The sequence below is a fragment of the Chelonoidis abingdonii genome, chromosome 9 (assembly GCF_003597395.2).
Source record: "Chelonoidis abingdonii isolate Lonesome George chromosome 9, CheloAbing_2.0, whole genome shotgun sequence".
Taxonomy (NCBI): Eukaryota; Metazoa; Chordata; order Testudines; family Testudinidae; genus Chelonoidis; species Chelonoidis abingdonii.
The window spans coordinates 40,150,213-40,172,353 of NC_133777.1; the positions used below are offsets into that span (position 1 = coordinate 40,150,213).

The 22,141-nt window shown below is 46.7% G+C and overlaps 1 protein-coding gene across 5 annotated transcripts in view; it reads right to left on the minus strand.

Annotated features, from left to right (window-relative positions):
- The window catches only part of GSG1L (GSG1 like), a 127,897-nt gene that overhangs the window by 47,202 nt on the left and 58,554 nt on the right, over nt 1-22,141 (minus strand). For 4 of the 5 annotated variants that reach the window (XM_032794673.1, XM_032794672.1, XM_032794671.2 and 1 more), the window contains 2 exons: nt 10,623-10,734; nt 6,533-6,700 (listed from right to left, as the gene is read on the minus strand). In XM_032794673.1, coding sequence (XP_032650564.1) covers nt 6,533-6,700; nt 10,623-10,734 — 280 coding nt within the window. The remainder of the gene's footprint in view (nt 1-6,532; nt 6,701-10,622; nt 10,735-22,141) is intronic. The other variant, XM_032794675.1, reaches the window with a different exon arrangement.

Below are 22,141 nucleotides of genomic sequence, written 5' to 3' on the forward strand. Positions count from 1 at the left end.
AGAAATTAAGGTGACATTGAGGCTCAGTACATATAGTAACTTAATGGTAAAAAAAATTACATGAAGATTGTAATTATCCCAACACCTGTATAAGGAGTGCTTGTGGCAGGGTAAGCGTGTGTGGAGGATATGTCTTCTGGGATATGTATGTGCTAGGAAGGGGGTGTGAGTGCTTGTGTGGGGGGATTGCATACAGTTAGGAAAAGCTTTAACTATTTGTTAGGGATTGGAAATACCAAAACAGCAAGGGTAGCTAAGCTCTGGAATAGGCTTCCAAGGGAGGTTGTGAAATCCTTGTCACTAGAGGTTTTTAAGAGCAGGTTAGAAAAACACCTGTCAGGGATGGTCTAGATTTATTTGGTCCTGCCTCTGCACAGGGGACTTGACTAGATGACCTCTCTAGGTGCCTTCCAGCCCTACATGTCTAGCATTCTCTTTTATGAGATGTGGGAGTGTTTGGGGTATGTGGTGAGATGTCAGAAGCAGAATTGTCTGATTCTGGAGGGAGTGTGAGATGTTTGGGTGTAAGGTGAGATTTGTATATGGAAGAGATGGTTTGGGCCTGGAGGATGCATAGGGGTTGGGCAGTGTTTGGGGTGAGTATGGTGGGGCATGTGTGTGAAGGGGGTGTCTGGGTCTGGAAAGTGTATAGAGTGGCATGTGTGTAGTGGGTACATATGTGGTATGGGAGGGTTTGATGTATGGATGGGATGGTGTGTGTGTGGAGGGGGAAGGCTGAGTCTGCAGGACATGTGTGTAATGTGGGTGTGTCTGGCCATGTAGAGGTGTGTATGTGGCAGGTGGGGCTGGGTTTGCAAGGCATGTGTGTGGTGTGGTCTATGAGTGTGGAACAGGAGTGTTGGGTCTACAGTTGGGTTGCATGCAGTGTGGAAGTACTTGGGGGTGTGGCTGCAGGACAGAGTGGTCTCAATTGTGATAGGCGTTCTTTGTCTCAATGTCTTCATAATACTGTACAACCCAAAGGATGATGAGATAAAAGCCCCCTGCCAAAAACCCTGGAACAAATCTTCATCCAGGTTCTGATCTTCCCAGGCAGGAACATCTGAACATCCAGTACCGAGCCAGGCATACAGCAGCATGGCCAGTGTGCTCTGGCTAGAGGAAAAACCTCCTTCTTCCCTAAAGAAGTCATCCCATATAGGGGAGAATGAGGCTATTAAATGAGAGATGGCTACATGCTTTCATGAATATCTTTGCCATTATAAACACCAACAGACTGGTTTGGGGAGCATGCCCTGAATGTAGGGAGGAGACCTAGAAGTAGAATGTCTGCTTCAAGCACAGGATGTGATGTATTGAGCAGTTCTGATGTAGTCACCCACACATTTTTGCTCTTCCTCCAGACTACCTCCTGAAAGGCAATCCAAACCCACATTCCCAGTCCAGTGAACTTTTGATTGGAGAGCAATACCTACAGCTAGGGGGTCCCCACACCAAGAGATGTCCCACTAAAAGGTTAAGTAGACTATTGCTTTCTTCCGCAAACTAGAAGCATCTTGGATTTCGGAGGGGGAGAAATAGTGACCCTGGAACTTTGAGCATTAAGGAAAGTTCAACATTTCTAATGTTCTGCTACAAATGGGATAAAAAGCACCATCAAAACAAATAAACGTGCAAGGGTTAGAACTGTTAGTCTGTTATGCAGCTGATTTGCTCTGTTTATCATGCAGGAAGGACTGCTAGTGATGCTATATAAAATTGCTTAACACTTCCCATTATAATCCCATTTTTAATCACTTATAACTCTGCCACACTTTAACAGTTCAGGAAAAAAAATTCCATTCTTGTTCTCTGTCTCGGGGTGAATTTTTCTGGGAAGACTCACCAAAATTTAATTTGACAATACTAACTTTTTTAAGACCAGTCTTTAAAAAGAGCTCTAGCACCTCTGCAGCTTGTAATTTGGCTTGTAAGTTGATGTCACAGAGGGGCCTTTTACTGTTCTAATAAAACACAAATAAATGTGGTCAAGTTATAAGCCTCTGAAAATCACCATTTGTACTGGCTGAGTAGAAGTTGTCATAGGTTTGCTGCCAAAATCTCTGAACAGTCCATCTGCATTAAGTATGCTGCCTGGCCCTGGTGAGGCAGCTCCAGTGTTTGGAAAGAACCATGTCTCCAGCCAGGACAAAAACAGCTCATTCCCCTCCTGCTCTCTGCCATCAAAATATCTTTTCACCTATGGGAAAATGCACTGCTTCCAAACATGTGCTCCCATGTCTTGCTGAGCAGCCTGTTTATTAGCTTTCCCCATCCGGATATCTTTTAAGCTAATGAAAGGTACACTGAGCAGGGAATCTGGAGGCCGTTAGTTCACATCTCATCTCCTTCACTGACTGACATCAATATTTCTGGGCATTTCATGGTGGGGGTTTTTTAACAGCAAGGCCCTTTTGCCCTACCTGAGGAGGCAGGCAGGTATTCCTGCAATTTCAGATAGAATAAAACAGATGTTATATAAGGTCACTTCCAGTAGAGCTGGGACTAGGGCCTAGCTTTCCCATATGCCCGGCTTCCATCTCAGCCACTGAGCCACCCTGCTTTTCAGAAAGTTTGCCAAATCTGTGTGTTTGTCCATGCTGTATGGACATTCTCACAAAGGTAACCAATTGTTTGTGATGAGTGTGCTGAGCCTGAGTCACTGGAAATAATTAGCTGCAAGTACTAAGTGCCCAGCCAAATCCACAGTCTAACCAGGTGACCCCAAGGCAGGTCTATAGGTTGCTAATGAAAGCAACTACTCTAGTCTGCTCGGTGTTGCTAGCTGGCTGTTCTGATATATTGCTCCTGCTCGACCCATAGCTGGGCACTTAGCTATCCTGATATTGTTTGATGTGAGGAGTCAGCACTCTCTATAGCAGCTGACCTATGGACGATCATAACCTACTTCTGCTGCCATCTCATGGGTTACTCTTTTAGCTCAAGGGTAGCAGTCTGTGCTGTGTATCTAATGGTCCTAGATTAAACTCTGCTGATCTATGTGGGGAGCTGATATGCTGGCACATGAATTCCTTTGATTTTTTTCATCTGCCACAAGCATGGCAAGCAAGGGGCTGTGTGAGTGTCTGGGGGGGATGGGCAATGGATGGATGGAAGAAGGAAGGGGCAGTGCGTGTATCTGGCTGAGCAGTGTGTAGCAGGAGATGGGGCACTATGCGTTTGTGGTGAGGAATGGGGCTGGTCTGTGTGACATGAATCATGAGCATGCAAGGGGATGAGCAGCTTCACTGTGGGAGAAGGATGGGCTCCGTATGTGGGGAGGGGAAGAGACGGGTTCTGTTTGCAGTGGGGTTGAGCGAAGTAGGACTGTGTAGGGGACGTGGGTGATTTGCAAGGGGGATGATGGCTGGCCTGCGTGCAGGGGAGCTGGGCAATGCCTATGTACTGAGAAGTGTGTGTGTGTGTGTGAGGGCATTGTCTGTGCAGGATGTGTGGTGTGTTGGTGGGGAAATGGGTGGTTTGGGGGGTAATGTCTGATGTTTGTGCTGGGAGATGGGTGGTGTGTGAGGAAGATAGGTGTGTATGTGAAAATACATGTTGGTGAGGGTGTGTGGGAGGAAATGGGCCATGCGGTGGAAGGAGGATGGGGGATGGATGAGTTCGGAAGGAATGGGTTGTATTTGGGATAGGCAGGCAGGTAGGGAAGGCAATGAATGTGTGTGAGGGGGAAGGGGCAGTGTATGGGGGGGCAAGATAGGTAATGTGCATACCGGGGATAGGCAGCTTGTAAGTGTGGAGGATTGGTAGGATGGGCTGTGTGTGTGCATGTGAGAGGAAGAGGTGGGCTGTGAGGGGTGTGTGATAGGTGTTTGTGTGGGGAGGCTAAGCAGTGTGTGTAGGGAGTTGTGTGTGAGGAGGTAGGCAGTCTGCATACAGAGGGATGGACACTGGGGAAGAGGTGGGGTGTGTGTGGAGGGGAATGAGCACTAGGCATCTAGGGGACAGGCTATGGGTATGTGAGGGTGAAATGGAAACTTGTAGGTGGGTGGAGCTGGGAAGTGTGTGTGAGGGGGCGGTGTGTGTGTGGGGGTGCATGTAGAGGGATGGTCAGTGTGTGTGAGGAGGAATGCGCTGTGGGGGGAATGGGTGATATGAGTGCATGGGGCAGGTGAGTGGCTTGTGTGTTTTGGGGGGTGATATGTACCCTGTCAATGGGTGTTACATGAGGATGATGGGAGGTGTCGAGGGTGAGGGAAATATGTGTATGGCATATGAATGGAGTGTGTCTGGAGGAGAGGCTAGGCAGTGGGGGTGAGTGGGGTTGGGTGGTATGCATATTGGAAGGGGATGGGTGGTTTGTGTAGGGGGAAGAGCGGCAGTGTATGGGAGGGGAGATGGCTGACCTGCATGTAGGGAGTTGGGCAGTGTGCATGTTGGGAGAAGGGTAGTATTTGTGTGGTGTGTTTGCAAGGCGTCGGTGTGTGTAGGGGAACAGGCGGCATGTACCTAAACTGATGAGTGGTGTGTATATGGAGAATGGGCAGTGTACGTATGTGAGTGGAGAAAGATACCTGTTTGGGGGACAGGTGGTGTGTGGGGATGGTGTGTATTTGACGTGTAGAGGATTGACAAGAGAAGAGGGGTGTGTGTGTGTGTAGTGGTGGGTATGATATGGAGATGGGTGGTGTGTGTGTACGGGGGGGGGTTGAGGAGAGTTTTTGAGGAGGTTTGTGTGATGTGTTGAGAGGGATGCTTGGTGTGTAAGGGATGCATGAGGTGTGGGGGAGTATGGTGTGTGTGTGTGGTGGGAGGGAAATGTCCTAGAGTGTCTGGGGGGATGGGTAGAGCATGTATATGTGTCCTGGTTGTGGGCAGGATGAGCAGTGTCGGGAAGGAATATGGGAAGCTTGTGCTGGGTGATGTTGGGGGGGGGCAGCATGGGCAGTGTGTCAGTAAGAGGGTTGGGTGGCATGTGAATGTGAGAGGTGGGTGATTTGTTGGGGGAGTGTGTGGAGAAGATGCCAGGTTGTTGTGAGGGGATGGTTACATGTGTACATAATGGAAGGCTGGTGTGTGTTTGTGGGAAGATGTGTGTATTACTGGAAATGGATGGGCTGTGTGTGAGTGCTTGCAAGAATGGGCAGTGGGTGGTGGTTGTGTGTGGAGGGAGATGGGTAGCAGAAGTGGGGAGGATGGATGGTGGCTGTGTGTGAAGGGGAGTGGATAGTGGGTGTGGAGAGGCATGTGATTTGTAGGCAGTAAGTAGGATGCATGGGATGTGTGTGGGGTATGGCGAGGAGGAGCAGTGGGTGTATGCAAGGAAGGCTGCAGCGCATGGGGGGCGGTTGTAGATGGGTGGGGTAATGTGGATGAGCACTGTGTGGAGGGGACAAACAGCGGGCACACTTGCAGAGGGGGATGGGTGCATGTGTTTATGAGTAAAGATGAGTGTGTGTATGGAGGAAAAGTGTGTGTTGGATGGGGATAGGTGGCTTGTGTATATGTGGAGGAGGATAGAGGGTATTAGTATGCAGAGGAAGACGGGCTGTGTTTGTGTGTGGTGGGGTCAGGTGAGTTGTGCATTTGCGAGCTTGGAGAGTGGAGGTTGGGAGATGGGCAGTGGATGCAGGCAGCAAGGGAATTAAGTATTTGTTGTGAGTGCTCGTGTTAATGTGCGAGTGGTTGGGGCACATGCTGGGGAAGGAGGGAGGTGACTTCATCCTCCTTAGAATGAGGAGGTGTGTGCATGGCAGGGGTGAGAAGTGGTATGGATGTGTGGCAGGGCCATGAGAAATGGAGAGGGGGTGTCCATGGCAGGTGGGGTGTGCCCACAAGTGGTGGGGGTTGACAGGTGAGGCGTGTGTACAGGGGAAGGAGGACCAGTTCTGTGTGTGCATGCATGGCTGAGGGTGACGGGTGGTAAGTGGGTGTCTCAGGGAGTATGTGGAATAATGAGGGGGTCTGATGTGTTCTGGGTGGAGCGGCTGGTGGAGTATGCAGTTGTCCCTACTCCCAAAGGCTGCACACTTTGGACCCTGGGTCAGAGCGCAATGTCTGGCTGTTGCAATGGAGAACACATTTTACAGACTGAAGCCAATCACATTATTGAATCCCAGCAGGCCTGAACCCATTTCTAGGCATCCGTACTACCTGGATTCTCAACTGCTTTTTGCAAGCAGATGCTCTCAGAGCAGGGGCAGTTTCCTTTGAACAAAGGGAAAATGTCATTTTCACCAAACACTGAGCACTGGTGTAAGACTTTCAGGCTACTCACACTAGGAGAAAAGTCTTTGCTTCCATTTGCAACATTGCCTGCAAATCAGATACATGCCATAGGGAGCTTGCCAGTCTGCCTTTAATGAGGACGTAAGAAGTGGCACGTGTGGGGACTTCACAACATTGAAGAAAAAACACAAGTCAAGCAGAATCCTATGGGCTTCTCTTTAACATGGTTCTTCAAGTTTCTCAGACTCCACCCAAATCTACTGAGGTGGGTGAGATCTCAGACTTTCTGAGGCTAGCAGTAGAATCCACAAAAACCTCCACTGACTCAGAGACTGACTGCACTGACCTTTCTCTGAAGTACTTGATTGCCTCCTGGTCTAGGAAGGTCTGCTCCTCTCGAAAGCCCTGCTCAAAGATTTTGCGCTTGTGTCTGAACTCAATTACAGTCTTAGTGTAAGAGTTCAATGTAGTGACTGAGGCAGCCATGCAGCAGGTGAAAGAACCCCACGCCAGACTGTGGAAAGAAAAAAACAGCAGATAGAATGGGGTTAAGACAGCAGCCCACCTCAAGTTTCTGGAGGCAAGAGATGCATGCAAATAGAGCGTGGTCAGGAATGACCAACACATTAGAGAGATAAGATGGGTGCACTAACAAAGATGTAAGAAGAACTTTGTGTAATCTCAAAAGCTGGGCTTTCACCAACAGGAGTTGGTCCAATAAATGATACCTCACCCAACTTGTCGCTCCAACATCCTGGGACAAACCTGTTGTGGCTACCACAACAGGTTTGACTCATTTTACTTCAAGAGAACTCTGACTAGAGCTAGACCGCTTGGATCAGCCAACAGCTTATTCACCAAAAAAATATATATATATATTCTTGGTCAAACAAAACTATTCATAAGTTTGGGTCAGTGGATTCAGCTGAATAAAAAAATATTCAAAACAATTAATTTCAACATTTCCAAAATGTTTTGACTTTTTAGTTTGAAATGACATTTTGTTAAGAATTTTTAGCTGGATTTTTTTTAAAAGGGTTAAAAACCCATACCAAGATGTAATGTAACACACTGAAAATCCAAAAATATTTAAGTTCAGATCAAACAACATTTTGTTTAATCTGAAATAAGGTGAGTTTCTTTTGTTTTTTTTCGTTTTGTCCACTGAACTAGAAACAGTAATTATTCATTCAGCTCTGTGGCCTGATTTCTAATGCAAGGCAGGATAACTTGGGCCACAATTATCCTTGGCACTGAAGTCCTGTCTGGTAACACGGATGTCACAGTTGAGTGGGGTGACATTTTTCAAATGAATAGTTTATTCTCCAAAAATGCAGTTTCAGTTGACCTAAAACTATTCATGAATGTGACATGAATTCATTGAATGGTTTAGTCAGGTTTTTATTTGTATTTTTGGGGCTTTGGTGCTAGTCACAAAACAGCAGTAAGAAGAGGTGGTGCCCACCTTATAATTCAGTGATTGGGGACCTTACCTGGGCTGTGGGAGACCACAATGTGGCTCCCTCTGCTGCCTAAGGTTGGAGTGGGATTTGAACTGGGGTTTCCTACACTGCAGGAGAGAGCACTGAGCTATAGGGTAGACTACAAGGCAGGTTTCTCTGGGTATGTCTACACTGCACTAAAGAACCTGTAATGCAGCCAGGCTGGGTCAGTTGACTCCTGCTCCCAGGCTTGGGTTGTGGGGCAATAAAATTGTGATGTAGACCCACCCACCCACATGCAGGATCTCAGAGCCACACTGCTCTTTTTAGCTCTAATGCCCAGCCCTAGGAGCCTGAGTCAGCTGATGTGAGTTCTGAAATTTGGTACATGGGATTTTTATTGCAATGTAGTTGGAGCTATGCTTAAAGATCTTAAATCTTCATTAATTCAGCATCTGAAAAATGTTGGAAATTCTGAGTTAAAGTGGAACTTAAAAAAATCCAGACAGGGTAAGATCTGGAAATGTGCAGTTGATATCCAAACAACCTTAATGTTGCCCTGCAGCAATGTAATAAATACATGGGTATGTAATCTCAGATTAGATTAAACTGATTTTTAAATATAACTAGGAGGTTGAATTCCAATTCTTGCTTGAAGTGCAAAAATCAGCTCAATATTAACTATGCTGTCATGACCTGCACCTCCATAACACTGGCTGCAATTAGTCTACTTACTCATATGTCCCCATTGCTATAACATCAGAGCACTTCATGAACATTAATTCCCACAGCTCCTATTTGAGGAAGGGTGGTGTTCTCCCCCCACCATCTTTCAGAAGTGACTGAATCAATTTAAAACTATGCAATTGTACTAATGTCACAAGCTTCCTGTGTGACATAGTCAGAAACAAAACACCCACCCTCTAAAGCCCAGTCATGAGATGACCTTTCCTCTCCTGTACTTCTTCAGTAGGGGGAGGTAGGCCTTCCTGCTGTGTAGGCCAGACACTCAAACACTAGAACTGGATTTAAACGGAAGCTATAAATAATAACTATTTATGTTGCTGACTTAGAGGTAATCAAACTTCATACTTCAAGGCATCATCTGATCCCCAAGGAACTTCCCCTTCATACAACACCTCACAACTGGCCTGAAGGCCATGTGGGGTTTTTTAGTTTTCACTCTCCTCTAAAGCATTCCATGTGGGCCACTCTCAGAGGCAGATACAGTTGTCCGGTCTGTTAGGCAATTATGTTTGTGTTAATCTGGAAGGAGGTAACATAGTTTTATGGTCAGAGCAAGGACCTGAGAGTGATGCGCTGGGCTCTTTTCTCAGCAGTGCTTCTGGTTTGTTGCGTGGCCTTTGGGAAGCCACTTGACCTCTGGCCTCAGTTTCCCAAACTGCAGAACAAAAATATTGATGATGTGCACCCCTTTCCAGGGGACACTGGGACTGATCTGATGTTTCTAAAGTGCTTGGAGGGCCTATGATAGGAGATATTCCAGAATGGCGTCATTACCATGGAGATAAAAATGTTGTTAAGCATGATAATGTGTCCCCTTCACTCAGGGAAGCTTGGCAGAAGACAGTAGCTGTAACATAAACAATCAATAGACACCAAAGAAACTGAAAGTTTGGTTATACTTTAAATAAATGTGTGAAGGTTTGGGAATGCTCAGTGACCATGACCTGGGCCATGGCACCTTCAGCCTCTCCCTCACAGCTGTGTCAGGCTGCTTCTTGCTCATCACTGAACTGACACTCACAATTAGTTGGCCCCTGCAAATCCAATGTTTGTGACTAACAATGAACTGGTGCGTAGTGAGTTCTGAAACCAGGGTGGGGGCCCCAATAGTCTCCTGATAACCCTTCTAAAGGGGATGATGGAGGCTAATAATTCCTTGCACTGGAACATAGGAGGGATTGTGGGGGATAACAGTTGTGTGGGGGGGCTAATCCCAGCAGAGGAGAGTGGGGGGCTAAAAATCTCCTGCATTGGAATGTGGGATTTGGAAGAGAAGGAGGGCTAATCCCTTGCCTCACAATGTGGAAGGGGCTAATAATCAACTGCACTGAGGTGTGAGGGGCTAAGAACATCCTGCCTCAGATCCTGGAGGGTTAATAACCACCTGCCTTGGGATGGATGTGTGGGTGGAGGGATCATTAATAATCTCTTGCATTGGTGCCTGCAGGGATTGTGTCCACACATGCTTGATTCAGGGAGTAGAATTAAAATTACTCAGTAATTAAAAAAAATTAAAATGCAATAAATTACAATGGAAACCCCTTCCTCAGGCTCCACAGGACAATGCAAGCTGTTGAAAGTTGTGAAAACTGCCTGTGATTAAAATATTCCTCACTCCCCAAATTCTCCTATACTAGTCCAATGTGCTAGTTCCCATAAAGGGAAGAATAATAAAACATATTGGGGGCTGCTAGGCCAAGCCAGTATTTTTATCTCATGAGCAAAATAAATTTGGGACTCTTTCCAAAACCAACCCTCCTCACTGTACATTAAATTCTCTCCAAAACACTTTGTCTGATTTGTCTCAAACCTTCCAAGAAACTCCCCCTGAGTGCTGTTGTGAGATCCAAAGAGCTATGCCTCCCACTGCCACATAGGGGCATTGCAGTTTCTAAAGAAAATTTCCCTGTAAGGCACAATTGAGCCCTTACTGTAAATGAATGAAACCAAGAGTTTCAGAAATGTTATGGCATCTAATTCAAATGTATACACTTAATGGAACTGCTATCAGTGGTGGTAATTGTGGATGCAGTTGACTTGCAAGAAATATATAATGATTTTTATTTGCAATTTCATAACTAGCCAATGCAATCCAATGTCCATGATCAACTACAAGTGTTTTTTGCACTTGAAAATGCATATACAATTTGCTGGAGATTTAAGACTATGTTTGTAACCCCTGGACTGATATCCATAATCAGACAATTCAAGAGTGAGATGAAGATACTAAATGAAGGAGACACTTACCAGAAGGACCAGCCATAGTCCCATGAATGTGGTCTCCAATCTTCTGGTCCAAGGCTGACTGTCACTTGGAAAACTTGGGTGTACATCATATGAGCCACCATCCCCAAGAGACCTGGAAAGGAGGAATTGCAACAGGAACTTTTTTCCCATCTTTTCTATTCTTCCTGAAGGAGCTTCCCCAACTCCAGCAGATAGCCCTCTTAGTGCACCCTATACCACTGCAGAAAAGGCAGCACATTGTGGGCAGAGGAAGGGAGTCATTCAGGTTTAGCATTTTACAATACAATCTGATGGTACAGGAGTGCTGTTGGTATAAAGGGAACCCTTTGAAGAGCTTGCCAACACATTAATGTTACCATCAACCTTGCTCTGGTTATGCCATTCAGCTTCTTCATGGTACCTGAATACTTCCATTGATTGCTCATACAAACTGTTTCCAAGAATCATATAAACATCCAGCCCCAAGTGTCCCTTGTGACAAGTTGTTGTTATATGTATTACCATATCACCTAGGACAGTGGTTCTCAACCAGGGGTACACAGAGCTCTTCCAGGGGGTACATCAACTCATCTAGATATTTACCTAGTTTTACAACAGGCTACATGAAAAGCACTAGCAAAGTCAGTACAAACTAAACTTTCATACAGACAATGACTTGTCTATACCACTCTCTATATACTATACTCTGAAATATAAGTACCATATTTATATTTCAATTGATTTTATAATTATGGTAAAAATAAAATAAGCAATTTTTCAGTAATAGTGTGCTATAACTTTTGTATTTTATGTCTGATTTTGTAAGCAAGTAGTTTAAGTGATGTGAAACTTGGGGGTACACAAGACAAATCAGACTCCTGAAAGGGGTACAGTAGTCTGGAAAGATTGAAAGCCGCTGACCTAGGATTCCTAGTCATGGACCCAGACTCTATTGTGCTAGATGCTGTAAATCACGGAGCACAAAAGACAGTCCTTGCCCCGAGGGACTTGGAATGTAAGTATAAGACCAGACAACAGATGTCTACAGACAGATGGAGGAGCACAAGTAAGCAATGAGACAGTGTTAGTCAGCATAGTAGGCAGTAGTCTCCGCACACCATCAGCCCAACCATTGTCAAGGTTTTTGGAGGCAGCACAGCAAAGGAGAATTTTGAGGAGGGATCTGAAGATGGATAATGAAATAACTTTGTGTACGTTCATAAGGAGAATCTCCCAAGCATGGGAGAAAGCATGAAGGTGTTTGAAAATTTAGCAAGTGGGCAGTGGAGACTGGAATTGTGGGGTCACTGTAGGTGAGCATCAACAGCTCAAAAGCAAATGAAGTATGATAGGTAGTGTGAGGACTGACTAGGAAGTAGAGGACTGCTTTTGGGGTAGGAAGGAATTCATTAGTAAAAGGATGCAAATGCAGTGTACCATGTGCAGTATTTCAGACTGACTGTGATCATAACATGAAATTTATATATATGTGAAAACCCTTAACAGAGACAGTTCCAAATTGCATAAAGTTACACACGGTATAAAATGTCTCATTTTTTTTGTACAGGTCATTTGCTTGAAGACACTCAAGTACCAAGCACACACACTGGCCATGAAGGGTTTGGGATTTCTGAGAAGATGAGGATGTCATCTAAGTAGATCACTACAAACTGCTTCAGAACATTTCTAAAGACATCATTCACAAAGTGCTATAATGTGGCTGGATCATTGGAAAGACTGAAGGACTCAACAAGGTATTCAGAATGATCATACTGGTTGTGAAATACTGTCTCCCACTCACTGGCATCTAGGATACAGACTAGACTGTAAACACCACACAGATCAAGCTTGGTGAATATTTTAGCAGAGCTCACCCTCTCCGATAGTTCATTGTTCAAAGGTAAAGGGCATTCATTCTTGAGAGTAATGTTGTTCATGGCTCAACAGCCTACACAAAGATGCGCAGAGCTGTATTCTTTTTGACAAACAGAACTGGAGCCCCTGTGATAGATGTAGATGGATGGTTAAAGTTTTTTTGCTAGGTCCTCATTGAGGTATTCCCATAGGGCTTGGCGTTCTGGCTCCAACAAGGTATAAAACCGTCCAATGGAATTTTGGCCCCCGGCTGAAGATCAATGGAGCAATCAATCATAAGACCTATGCAGGGATAGGACATCAGCATTTTTTAAAATCAAATATGTAGGCAAAATCTTAATATTTTGCAGGGATTAGTGAGCAGTTACTCATTGAATTTGCTGGACACAGAAGGTGGTGGTCTTCTCCATGCTGTTTCTTATCCCTTGCTGCCTGACTCTGCAAGACGCCATTGCTGGTAGTAGCCTGACTCAAACCATACCTTTTGCATCTTCCAGGAGATATTTGGATCATGGACCAAGAGGCAGGGGATGCCAAGTGTGATGGGGAAGTGAGGTGAGTTAATAAAGTTAAATTGCAGGGTTTCTTGGTGGTCTTGTATTTTGACCCAAAGGGGCACAGCTTAGTGAGTGTCGGGACTTGAGGAGAGCATGCTCCCATCAATCAGTTTCACTAAGTCTGGGGCAAGCTTTCTTTGTATTGGAAGCTGGGTAGCCTTAGCAAACCCAGGGTACATTGAATTACTAGAGGCTCCAGAATCCACAAGTGCAAGTTGGGTGCAGCTCATCTTAGATGTGGAAGGGATGCAGAGACAGAACAAGACTTACAAGTGGCAATGGCAGTGATCCACAGCTGTTAAGCTGCATGTTGGCAGAAGAAGGGATCAGTTTGGGGAACCTGATTTAATGATTACGTCCAAGAAAGAAAATATAAAACAATAATCTTGCATTAAGAAACTCAATACAGGCTCTTGCTTATAAGAAAATATGAAGAAACAGTCTGATTTAAAAGATAGCCCGATTAAACCAGTCCAACCAATCCACATACATGTAAATACAACCCAAAGCTCCTCATAGCCGAATTGCTTGGGGTTCCTTTGTACTCACAGATGTGTAGGAGACACTTGGAGATAAGATGCAGTTAGGAGGAAGCTTGTTAACTCACAGCCGAGAAAACAACAAAAGACACAGCCATCCACATCTATTCGTACAACCCAAAGCTCCTCATAGCCGAATTGCTTTGGGGTTCCTTTGTACTCACAGACTTTTGGTATAATATTTGAAATAAGAAGGAGTTAGGAGGAAACCTTGTTTACTCACAGCCGAGAAAACAAAAAAGACCCCGAGTATACAAATTCCCGCCCCTGACTTTAAACAATCCAGTTCTCTGATTGGTCCTCTGGTCAGGTGTTTGGTTACCCTTTCCAGGTAAAAGAAACTTAACCCTTACCTTACCTATCTATTTATGACACACACCCCTTAATGGGGCTGGACATGGTTATTTCCTGGATCTGGCTCAGGTCTGGATTCAAGGGTATAGTCAATGGTGAAGTGACCTGCCCACCATAGTACAAGCAAAGGCCATTCCATCATCAATACTTTCTCCAAGACAATGGGGTGTCTTTAGATTATGGGTTCTGTCCCTGGGGCTGCACCCAGACTTGGGTTGAATGTATACTCTTTTATGGCACCATTCGAACAGTCAACTGAACTATACTTGCAGATTGACAGTATATGAGTTCAGCACTGTGTATGCCTTGACTGGGGGGCAGCCCAAAGCTCAAGATCAAACTATTGATGAGATGTGGGTAGAAATGGACTCAATCTGAGTTTCACCCAGAGACCCATTTTTCTCACTCAATCCTTGAGGGACCCAAATTGATAACAATATTTAACAAATTGTACCTTTTTTTACACAGTGAATGGGCCAATACAGAAAAATTAAAGGATTTCCATTCCCACTATTTTATGTGCTTTAAAGCTTGGTTCTTGTAAATGCTCTAAAATCCAAATGGTTAATCAGATTGCTTTGAAATTTGGTGTGCCTCCTGGGCTGCATGGTAGTGTTAGGGGTCCCGGTTTGATGTCATTTGATGCCCAGGGATCCCCCCCAAAGCCAGTTTCCTTCTGTTGCCTTGAACTGCTAAGCTGAGAGACACTAACTGTTGGATGAATCAAACACCTCAGTGAGTTTGATGAATCTGCGCTCACCCTTGATGCATTTGAACCCATCTTTCAGTTACCATAACTATTGATAAATTAATCACAAACTCCCACCTAGGACAAAAGGAGTGACTGGAGATTGGCTACAATTTGTGAGTCATGGGTGGCTGTTTGTTTTGCGGGGCAGGTAATCAAAGTGACAAGAGTGAAATGCCTGCAACCTGCATGGAAACTATTTTAAAACCACTGGAACTGAGACTCAAATTAAATGTATACCCCAACTAAAAAAAAAAAATAGTAAGAGGACCAAAAAATGCCACCATGGCAAAACAGAGTAAAAGAGGTTAGAGGCAAAAAGGCATCTTTTGATAATAGGATTTGACTTCCAACTCAGGAAAATATAATGAAGCATTACCACTGGTAAGTCAACTGTAAAAGTATAATTAGGCAGGTCAAAGAATTTGAAGAGCAACTAGAAAAAGGCACAAAAAATAACAGCAAAAATATTAAAGTATGTTGATTGTTTGGCAGGCTTCCTGCTTCAAAATGAGCCGCTGGAGGATGATCAAGGTGCTAAGGAGCACTAAAAAGACAAAGCCATTGCAGAGAAGCTAAATGAATTCTTTGCATCAGTCTTCACTACAGAGACTGTGAGGGAGATTTCCACACCTGAGCCATTCTTTTTGGGTGACTAATCTAAGGACCTGTCCCAGATTGAGGTGTCAGTAGAAGAGGTTTTGGAACAAATACATAAATTAAATGGTAATACATCATCCAAGCCAGATGGTATTTACCCAAGAGTTCTGAAGGAACTCAAATATTAAATTGCAGAACTACTGACTGTGATATGCAACCTATTGCTTATAACGGTCTCTGTACCAGATGACAGGAGGATAGGTAATGGGGAGATTTTTAAAAAAAAAAAAGGCTTCAGAGGCAATCCTGGCAATTACAGTCCAGGAAACTTAACTTCAGTAACAGGAAAATTGAAACTATAGTAAAGAACAGAATAATCACCCACACGTGCAGTAGGTGGAACCCCCCGCACTTAGGGGAGACTAGCGCCCAGCTCCACCCCTTCCACCCACACCCTTTCTGCCAGAGCCCCAAGACCCCCTCCCCCACAGCTAGAGCCATGAGTCCCTCTCCCCCGCCCTGCCTGGAGGAATACCAAACGGTGCGCCCTAAGTTGGAGGAGCCCCAGGCTGGCTGGAGCCCTGAGTGCTTGCACCCCCCCTCAGCCAGAGGAGTCCCAGGGTTGGCTGGGAGTTTCCCAGAGTCAATCTCCTGGTGGCTAAAAGTCCAGTTGGCAGCACAGCAGGGTTAAGGCAGGCTCCCTAACTGCCCTGGCTCCACATGACTCCTGGAAGCAGCCGGTATGTCCCTGCAGCTCCTAAGCACAGGGGCAGCCAGGGGGTCTCTGTGCGCTGTTCCTGCCCCAAGCACTGACTCCACAGCTCCCATTGGCCAGGAACCACAGCCAATGGGAGCTGTGGGGGTGGTATCTGAAGGCAAGGGCAGTGCACAGAGCCACTTGGCTACCCTTGAGCCTAGGAGCCAGACATGCCAGTCATTTCTGGGAGCCACCTAAGGTAAGCGCTGCCCAGTTGGAGCCCACACCCCTCACTTCCTGCACTCCAAGCCCCTTCCTGATCCCTGAGCCCCCTCCCACACCCAAACTCTCTCTCAAAGTCCATACCATGAACCCCCTCTTGCACTGCAACCCTCTGTCTGACGTTCAGCCCAGAGCCCTCCCCATACTCTGAACTACTTGGCCCAAGCCTAGAGCCCACACCCCAACCCACTGCCCCAGCCCGGTGAAAGTGTGACTCTGTGTGTGTGTGTGTGAGAGAGAGAGAGAGAGAGACACTGTGTGACAAAGGGAGAGGGGATGGAGTGAGCAGAGGGGCAGGGCCTTGGAGAAAGGGCAGGACAGGGATGTTGCCTCAGGGAATGGGCAGGGAGGAGCAGGGCAAGACTGTTCGGGTTTGTGTGATTAGACAGGTGACAGTCCTAGTCCTAGGCCAGCCAAAGCCCCCAGCACCCATCCACCTGCCCAGAGGTGTCCCAGGCCAGTCACAGCCATGCCGCACCCCCCATCCCTCCCCTCCCCAGACCCCAAGACATTGTGAGGAAAAGCCTCTCACTCTCCTCTGAAGAAGCTTTTGATATGCCCCATGCAGGTTCTGGGGCGACTGGGCAGCAGTACTTGCTACTCAACTTCTTGGGTTCATAAGTAATCTCTCTGGATTCCAGGGAGATTACTGATGAACACAGGAAGCTCAGTAGCACATACCACCTCCTTAGCCACCCCAGAACCTGAATGAGGCATAATAAAGCAAAAACTTCCTCCCAAAACCCCTCACCGGGGGGTCTGGCAGCAGCAGTGCCAGGGGCTCAAAGGACAAGGGTGATCTATTGGATATAATGTACTTGGACTTCCAGAAAGCCTTTGAGGTCCCTTACTAAAGGCTCTTAAGCAAAGTAAGCAGTCATGGGATAAGAAGGAAGGTCTGCTCATGGATCTGTAACTGGTTAAAAGACAGAAAATAAAGGGTAGGAATAAAAGGACAGTTTTCACAGAGGAGAGAAGTAAATGGGGGGAAGTGGGCAAGGATCAGTCCTGGAACCAGTGCTGTTCAATGTATTCAAAAATGAACTGGGAAAAGAGGTAAACCGTGAAGTGGCAAAGTTTGCAGATGATACAAAATTACTCAAAATAGTTAAATACAAAGCTGACTGTGAAGAGCTACAAAGGAATCTCACAACTGGATGACTGGGCAACAAAATGGGAGATGAAATTCAAGGTTGATAAATGCAAAGTAATGCACGTTGGAAAACACAATCCCAAATGACAGCTAATTTGGATCCCATTATTTTGTTACCACTCAAAAAAGATCTTGGAGACGTTGCAGATAGTTCAGTGAAAACATCCACTCAATGTGCAGCGGCAGACAAAAAAGCAAACAGAAGGGTAGGAACCATTAGGAAAGGGATGGGTAATAGTGTTGTAAATATCACAATGCCACTGTAGAAATCCATGCTATGTCCACACCTTGAATACAGTGTGCAGTTCTGGTCGCCCTATCTCAAATAAGATATCTTAGAATTGGAAAAAGTACAGAGAAGAGCAACAAAAATGATTAAGGGTATGGAACAGCTTCTGAATGAGGAGAGATTTAAAAGATTGGAGCTGTTCATCTTGGAAAAGCAATGAACAGGGGGGATATGATAGAGGTCTATAAAATCATGACTGGTGTAGAGAAAGTGCATAAAAAGTGTTATTTGTCTCTTCACGTAACACCAGAACCAGGCGCCATCCAATGAAATGAATAGGCAGCAGGTTTAAAATAAAAGGAAGTACTTCTTCACACAATACAAAGTTGCCCAGTGGAACTCATTGCCAGGGGATGTTGTGAAGGCCAAAAATACAACCGGGTTAAAAAAAAATGAAGATAAGTCCATTAAAGGTTAGTAGCCAAGATGGTCAGGAACGCTGCCTCATGCTCTGGTGTCCTTAGGCTCTGTCTGCCAGAGGCTGGGACTGGATGACAGGGGATGGATCAATCTATAATTGTCCTGCTTTGTTCATTCGCTCTGAAGCATTGGACATTGGCCACTGTCAGAAGACAGGCCACTGGGCTAGATGGTCCATTGGTCTGACCCAGTATGGACATTCTTATGCTATGTTCTTAAAGCATGTGGGGGTGGGGGTAGAAATTAGATATGTGAATGTCCTGAGAGGACAGGCTTATTAGCGGTGGAGGAGTGGGGAGAAGAGGGGTTTGGGGATGCAGTGTGGGGAAGGGGGATAAATGTCAATGGATAGTAGGGGAGGTGAGAGAGGTTGGGAACTAAGGGGAAAGAGGCCTGGCACTCAATAGCTGGGTCAGTGCATTCCCACCCCTATAAATGCCCCAGTTCTACCGGTGTACCCCAACCCCCAGCTCTGCCAGTGCACCCCCAAATCCTTTGCACTCCACAGCTCTGCTAGTACGTTCCCTGTACTCCAACTCTGTCAGTGTCCCCCAACCGCCCTGCACCCCATAGCTCTGCCAGTGCTTCCTAACCCCCCTGCACTCCACAGCTCTTCCAGTCCTTCCCAGCTCTGCCAGTGCTTCCCAAACCCCCTGAACTCCCAGCACTTCCAGTGCTTCCCAACGTGTCCCCTCCCCCCCACACACACTCCCAGCTCTGTCAGTGCAGACTAGGGGTTCTAGTGAGGAAAAGGAGGGATAGCTCAGTGGTTTGAGCATTGGGCTGTTAAACCCAGGGTTATGAATTCAATCCTTGAGGGGGCCATTTAGGGAACTGGGGTAAAAATCTGTCTGGCGATTGGTCCTGCTTTGAGCTGGGGTTGGACTAGATGACCTCCTGAAGTCCCTTCCAACCCTAATATTCTATGATTCTAAGGCTTGTGGTATACAGAAGGGGTGAGTGGCAGGACAACTGGGGAAGAATAGAGGCAAGGGCACCTACTAGCCCTACATTGTCCCCTCCTTCTGTCTGTGCCCAGAGCTGAGGGACCCTTCCCCCCCTCTATGGAGGACCTGAGCCTTTCTCTGTCCCCCACAAATCTGAGGGGGATTTGTTTTTGGCAGTATCTGAGCCCCTCTCGCTGACCTCTGTGTGTAAGGATCTGAGGGGCCAATGCCCACATACAGGGATTGGATCCCAGTCCCTTTATCTGGGGTGGGGTCTGGGAGGACCTTTCCCATGCTCTGGGAAAGTCCTGCCCCTTTGGGTGGGAAACAGAATGGGTATATGTCATGCATATCACAGCTCTAAAGCCTCAAGGAGGAGGATGGGAATACCCACTGATATGACTGGTGCAGGTCACACATCTCAGAGCTACTGTTCAAGGCTATATTCATCTTCACTGGGTATTCTCATTCAGCTGAGAACACTACACTGAGACAAATGGGCCACTTCATACCTTTCAAAGCCTCCTCTCCTGCAGATGGTTGTGTAGAAGAGCTCTTTCCCTCCATTGTCCCTCTATCCTTCCTGTTTAAAGGACTATATTTCTAAAATCCACACGTTTGCATGGATTGTGTTGAAATTTGCTATGCCTTTGGGGTAGTGTGGAGTAGGGTTTGTGACCCACATTTAGGGTCATTTGAGCCAAGGGTTCTGGAGATATAAGCCCTGAAAAAATAGCAGTTTTCAAAAAGTTTCTAGATCAGTGTGTTTTGCACAAAGCTGCAGCTCAAACTATGGCTATGATGCAGGACAAAATAGTCTGTCGGTCAATTTTAACCCAAAGTAGTGCATGGCACCCACTAAGGTTTTTCAGGGGAGACCCAAATTGTGAACGGTCTTTAAGAATATGTTACCTTCTTTGTTTGTGCAGATGTGCTGCCTGGAAGGATTGTACTGTGCATGCACCAATAAAGCAGGGTACCATATGTCCATATTTGCCTAGACATGTCCAGCCTCTTAGTTCTTAAATCGCCGTCCAGGAGGAATTTTTTAAATATCTAAAAATGTCTGGAAAAATATGGACATATGGTAACCCAAAGTCCCGGGGCTGACAGCACGTCCTGGGGCAGCTCCCGGCGCTTGTCCGCTTGTCCGGAGCCTGCAGTGTGGGTGGCCTCTAGGCACAGAGGCAGAGGGGGTCTCCACATGCTGCACCGGCTCCCTCCTGTCCAGTTAGAGCTGCAGGAGTGGGGCCTGCAGGCACCAGCAGCGGGCAGAGAACCCTCTCCCCCTAAGCCAGACGGACCTGCCGGATGCTTCCCGGGAGCTGCCCCAGGTAAGCACCTCTGGGACTCCCCACCTAACCCCCCTGGCAGGTCCCTCTGGCTCTTAGGGTTGGGTCCGGTTAGATTGGGGGTGGGGGTAGATTGCTCTCTGTGCGCTGTCGGTGCCTACAAGCCTGGCCCCAGGAGCTCCCATTGGTGCTTTTCCTGGCCAATGGGAGCCACAGAGCTTGTGCTTGTGGCAGGTGCAGCATGTGGAGACCCCTCGGCTGCCCCTGATCCTAGGAACCAGAGGGACCTGCGGCAGGAGGGGTGAATAGGCGAGCGGGGTGGAGTGAAGAGGCAAGCGGTGAGCAGAGGGGGCTGAATAGGTGAGGGGTGAGTAGGTGAGGGGGGTGAAAAGTCCAGCGGCGGGCAGCGGGGGATGAAAAGGCGAGTGGCGATGAAGCCAGTAACAGGTGGGTGGGCAGGGGTGAGGAGGCAAGAAGCAGCAAGCCATCAGCAGGCGAGGGTTCTCAGGGCGGTCATGGGGGTTTCTGGCAGGAGAGTGAGGAGGTGAGTGGCAGGTGGAGGAGGCAAGTGGTGGATGGGGCCTGAGGAGGGACACAGCGAGTAAGCAGCAGGCCAAGGAGTGAGGAGGGGTGCGGTGGCAGTGCTGAGCAGGGAGGGGGCAGGACACGGGGCAGAGTGGGAGCAGAGCGTGGGAGGAGTGGAGGTGGACTGTGCGCAGGGCCAACACTCCCCTTCCTCTCCCTATTTCCCCCCTGTGGCATGTTTTTTTTTTTTTTTTTTTTGTGGATGTTCAAATATGGTAACCCTACAACAAAAAAAAAAATTGTGCAAGGGTTTCTATGCAGCCACCTTATGGTTGCCTGGGTAGTTTGTGGGAATGTGCCAAAGCCAATGCCTCTGGTGAACACCCCACCCCTGATGTTTCTAGTGTGAACTTTTGGAACATCTGAGCAATAAGAGTTTAAAAACTCATGTTGCTTGCTACAAGTTGTCTCTGTTATAATATAGCATGCTTTTGTTTTATGGGGATGCTTGCTGTGGACACAGGAGAGTTGTCAGCAGCCAGTCTCACCATTTTTTTGTTATAGTGGTGTGGGGAGAGCAGGAGACAGAGAATTTGGGGAGGAGACAGAGACAAGGAGAAGGGTTGTGGCTGCAGAACAGTTGGTCAATGAGGATTGATGGTAAACAAGCTGTGGATTATATTTTACTAGCTCTTATGGGTGGGAGCAAGTGGCTACTTCCTGCTCTTGGGGCATATTAATAAGAGGGTTCCAAAGACACATAGCATGGAAGATTGGAAATGACAGCGCAGGCATCTTTACCACTGGGGGAAAAGAAATATGTGTACTGCCAGATTTGCTAAAGGGTGGATTCCAGAAGATGGAATTTTCTCTTTGCAATCACAGTAGCAACAAGGAAGTTAATGTTGTAATTCTCCCCCTTCACAGTGAGTCTATTGTCTAGCACAAACTGGAGTGCTGCTGAGTTCATTGTGGCCATTGGTGAGAGAGAGAGGACGGCTTGCTGTTCTGCACTCTTTATCCTCTTGGTTTTCATTTGCATGGCCCCACATGTACTGGCTGTGTGAGAGGGAATCACTCAAAGGGTCAGATGCCAGATGTTTCAAGGGTGTGTGGCCATCCTCACCCTTCTGAGATACTTGGTCAATTTCTGTCCTAGTGCAAGAGTCACAGTTTAGGGCTCCAGCAAGTTCAAGAGTCAGAGAGCTGGCAGGGAAGCAAAGCACATTAGGCATATACCAGGGACCCCAGCTGAAGCATTT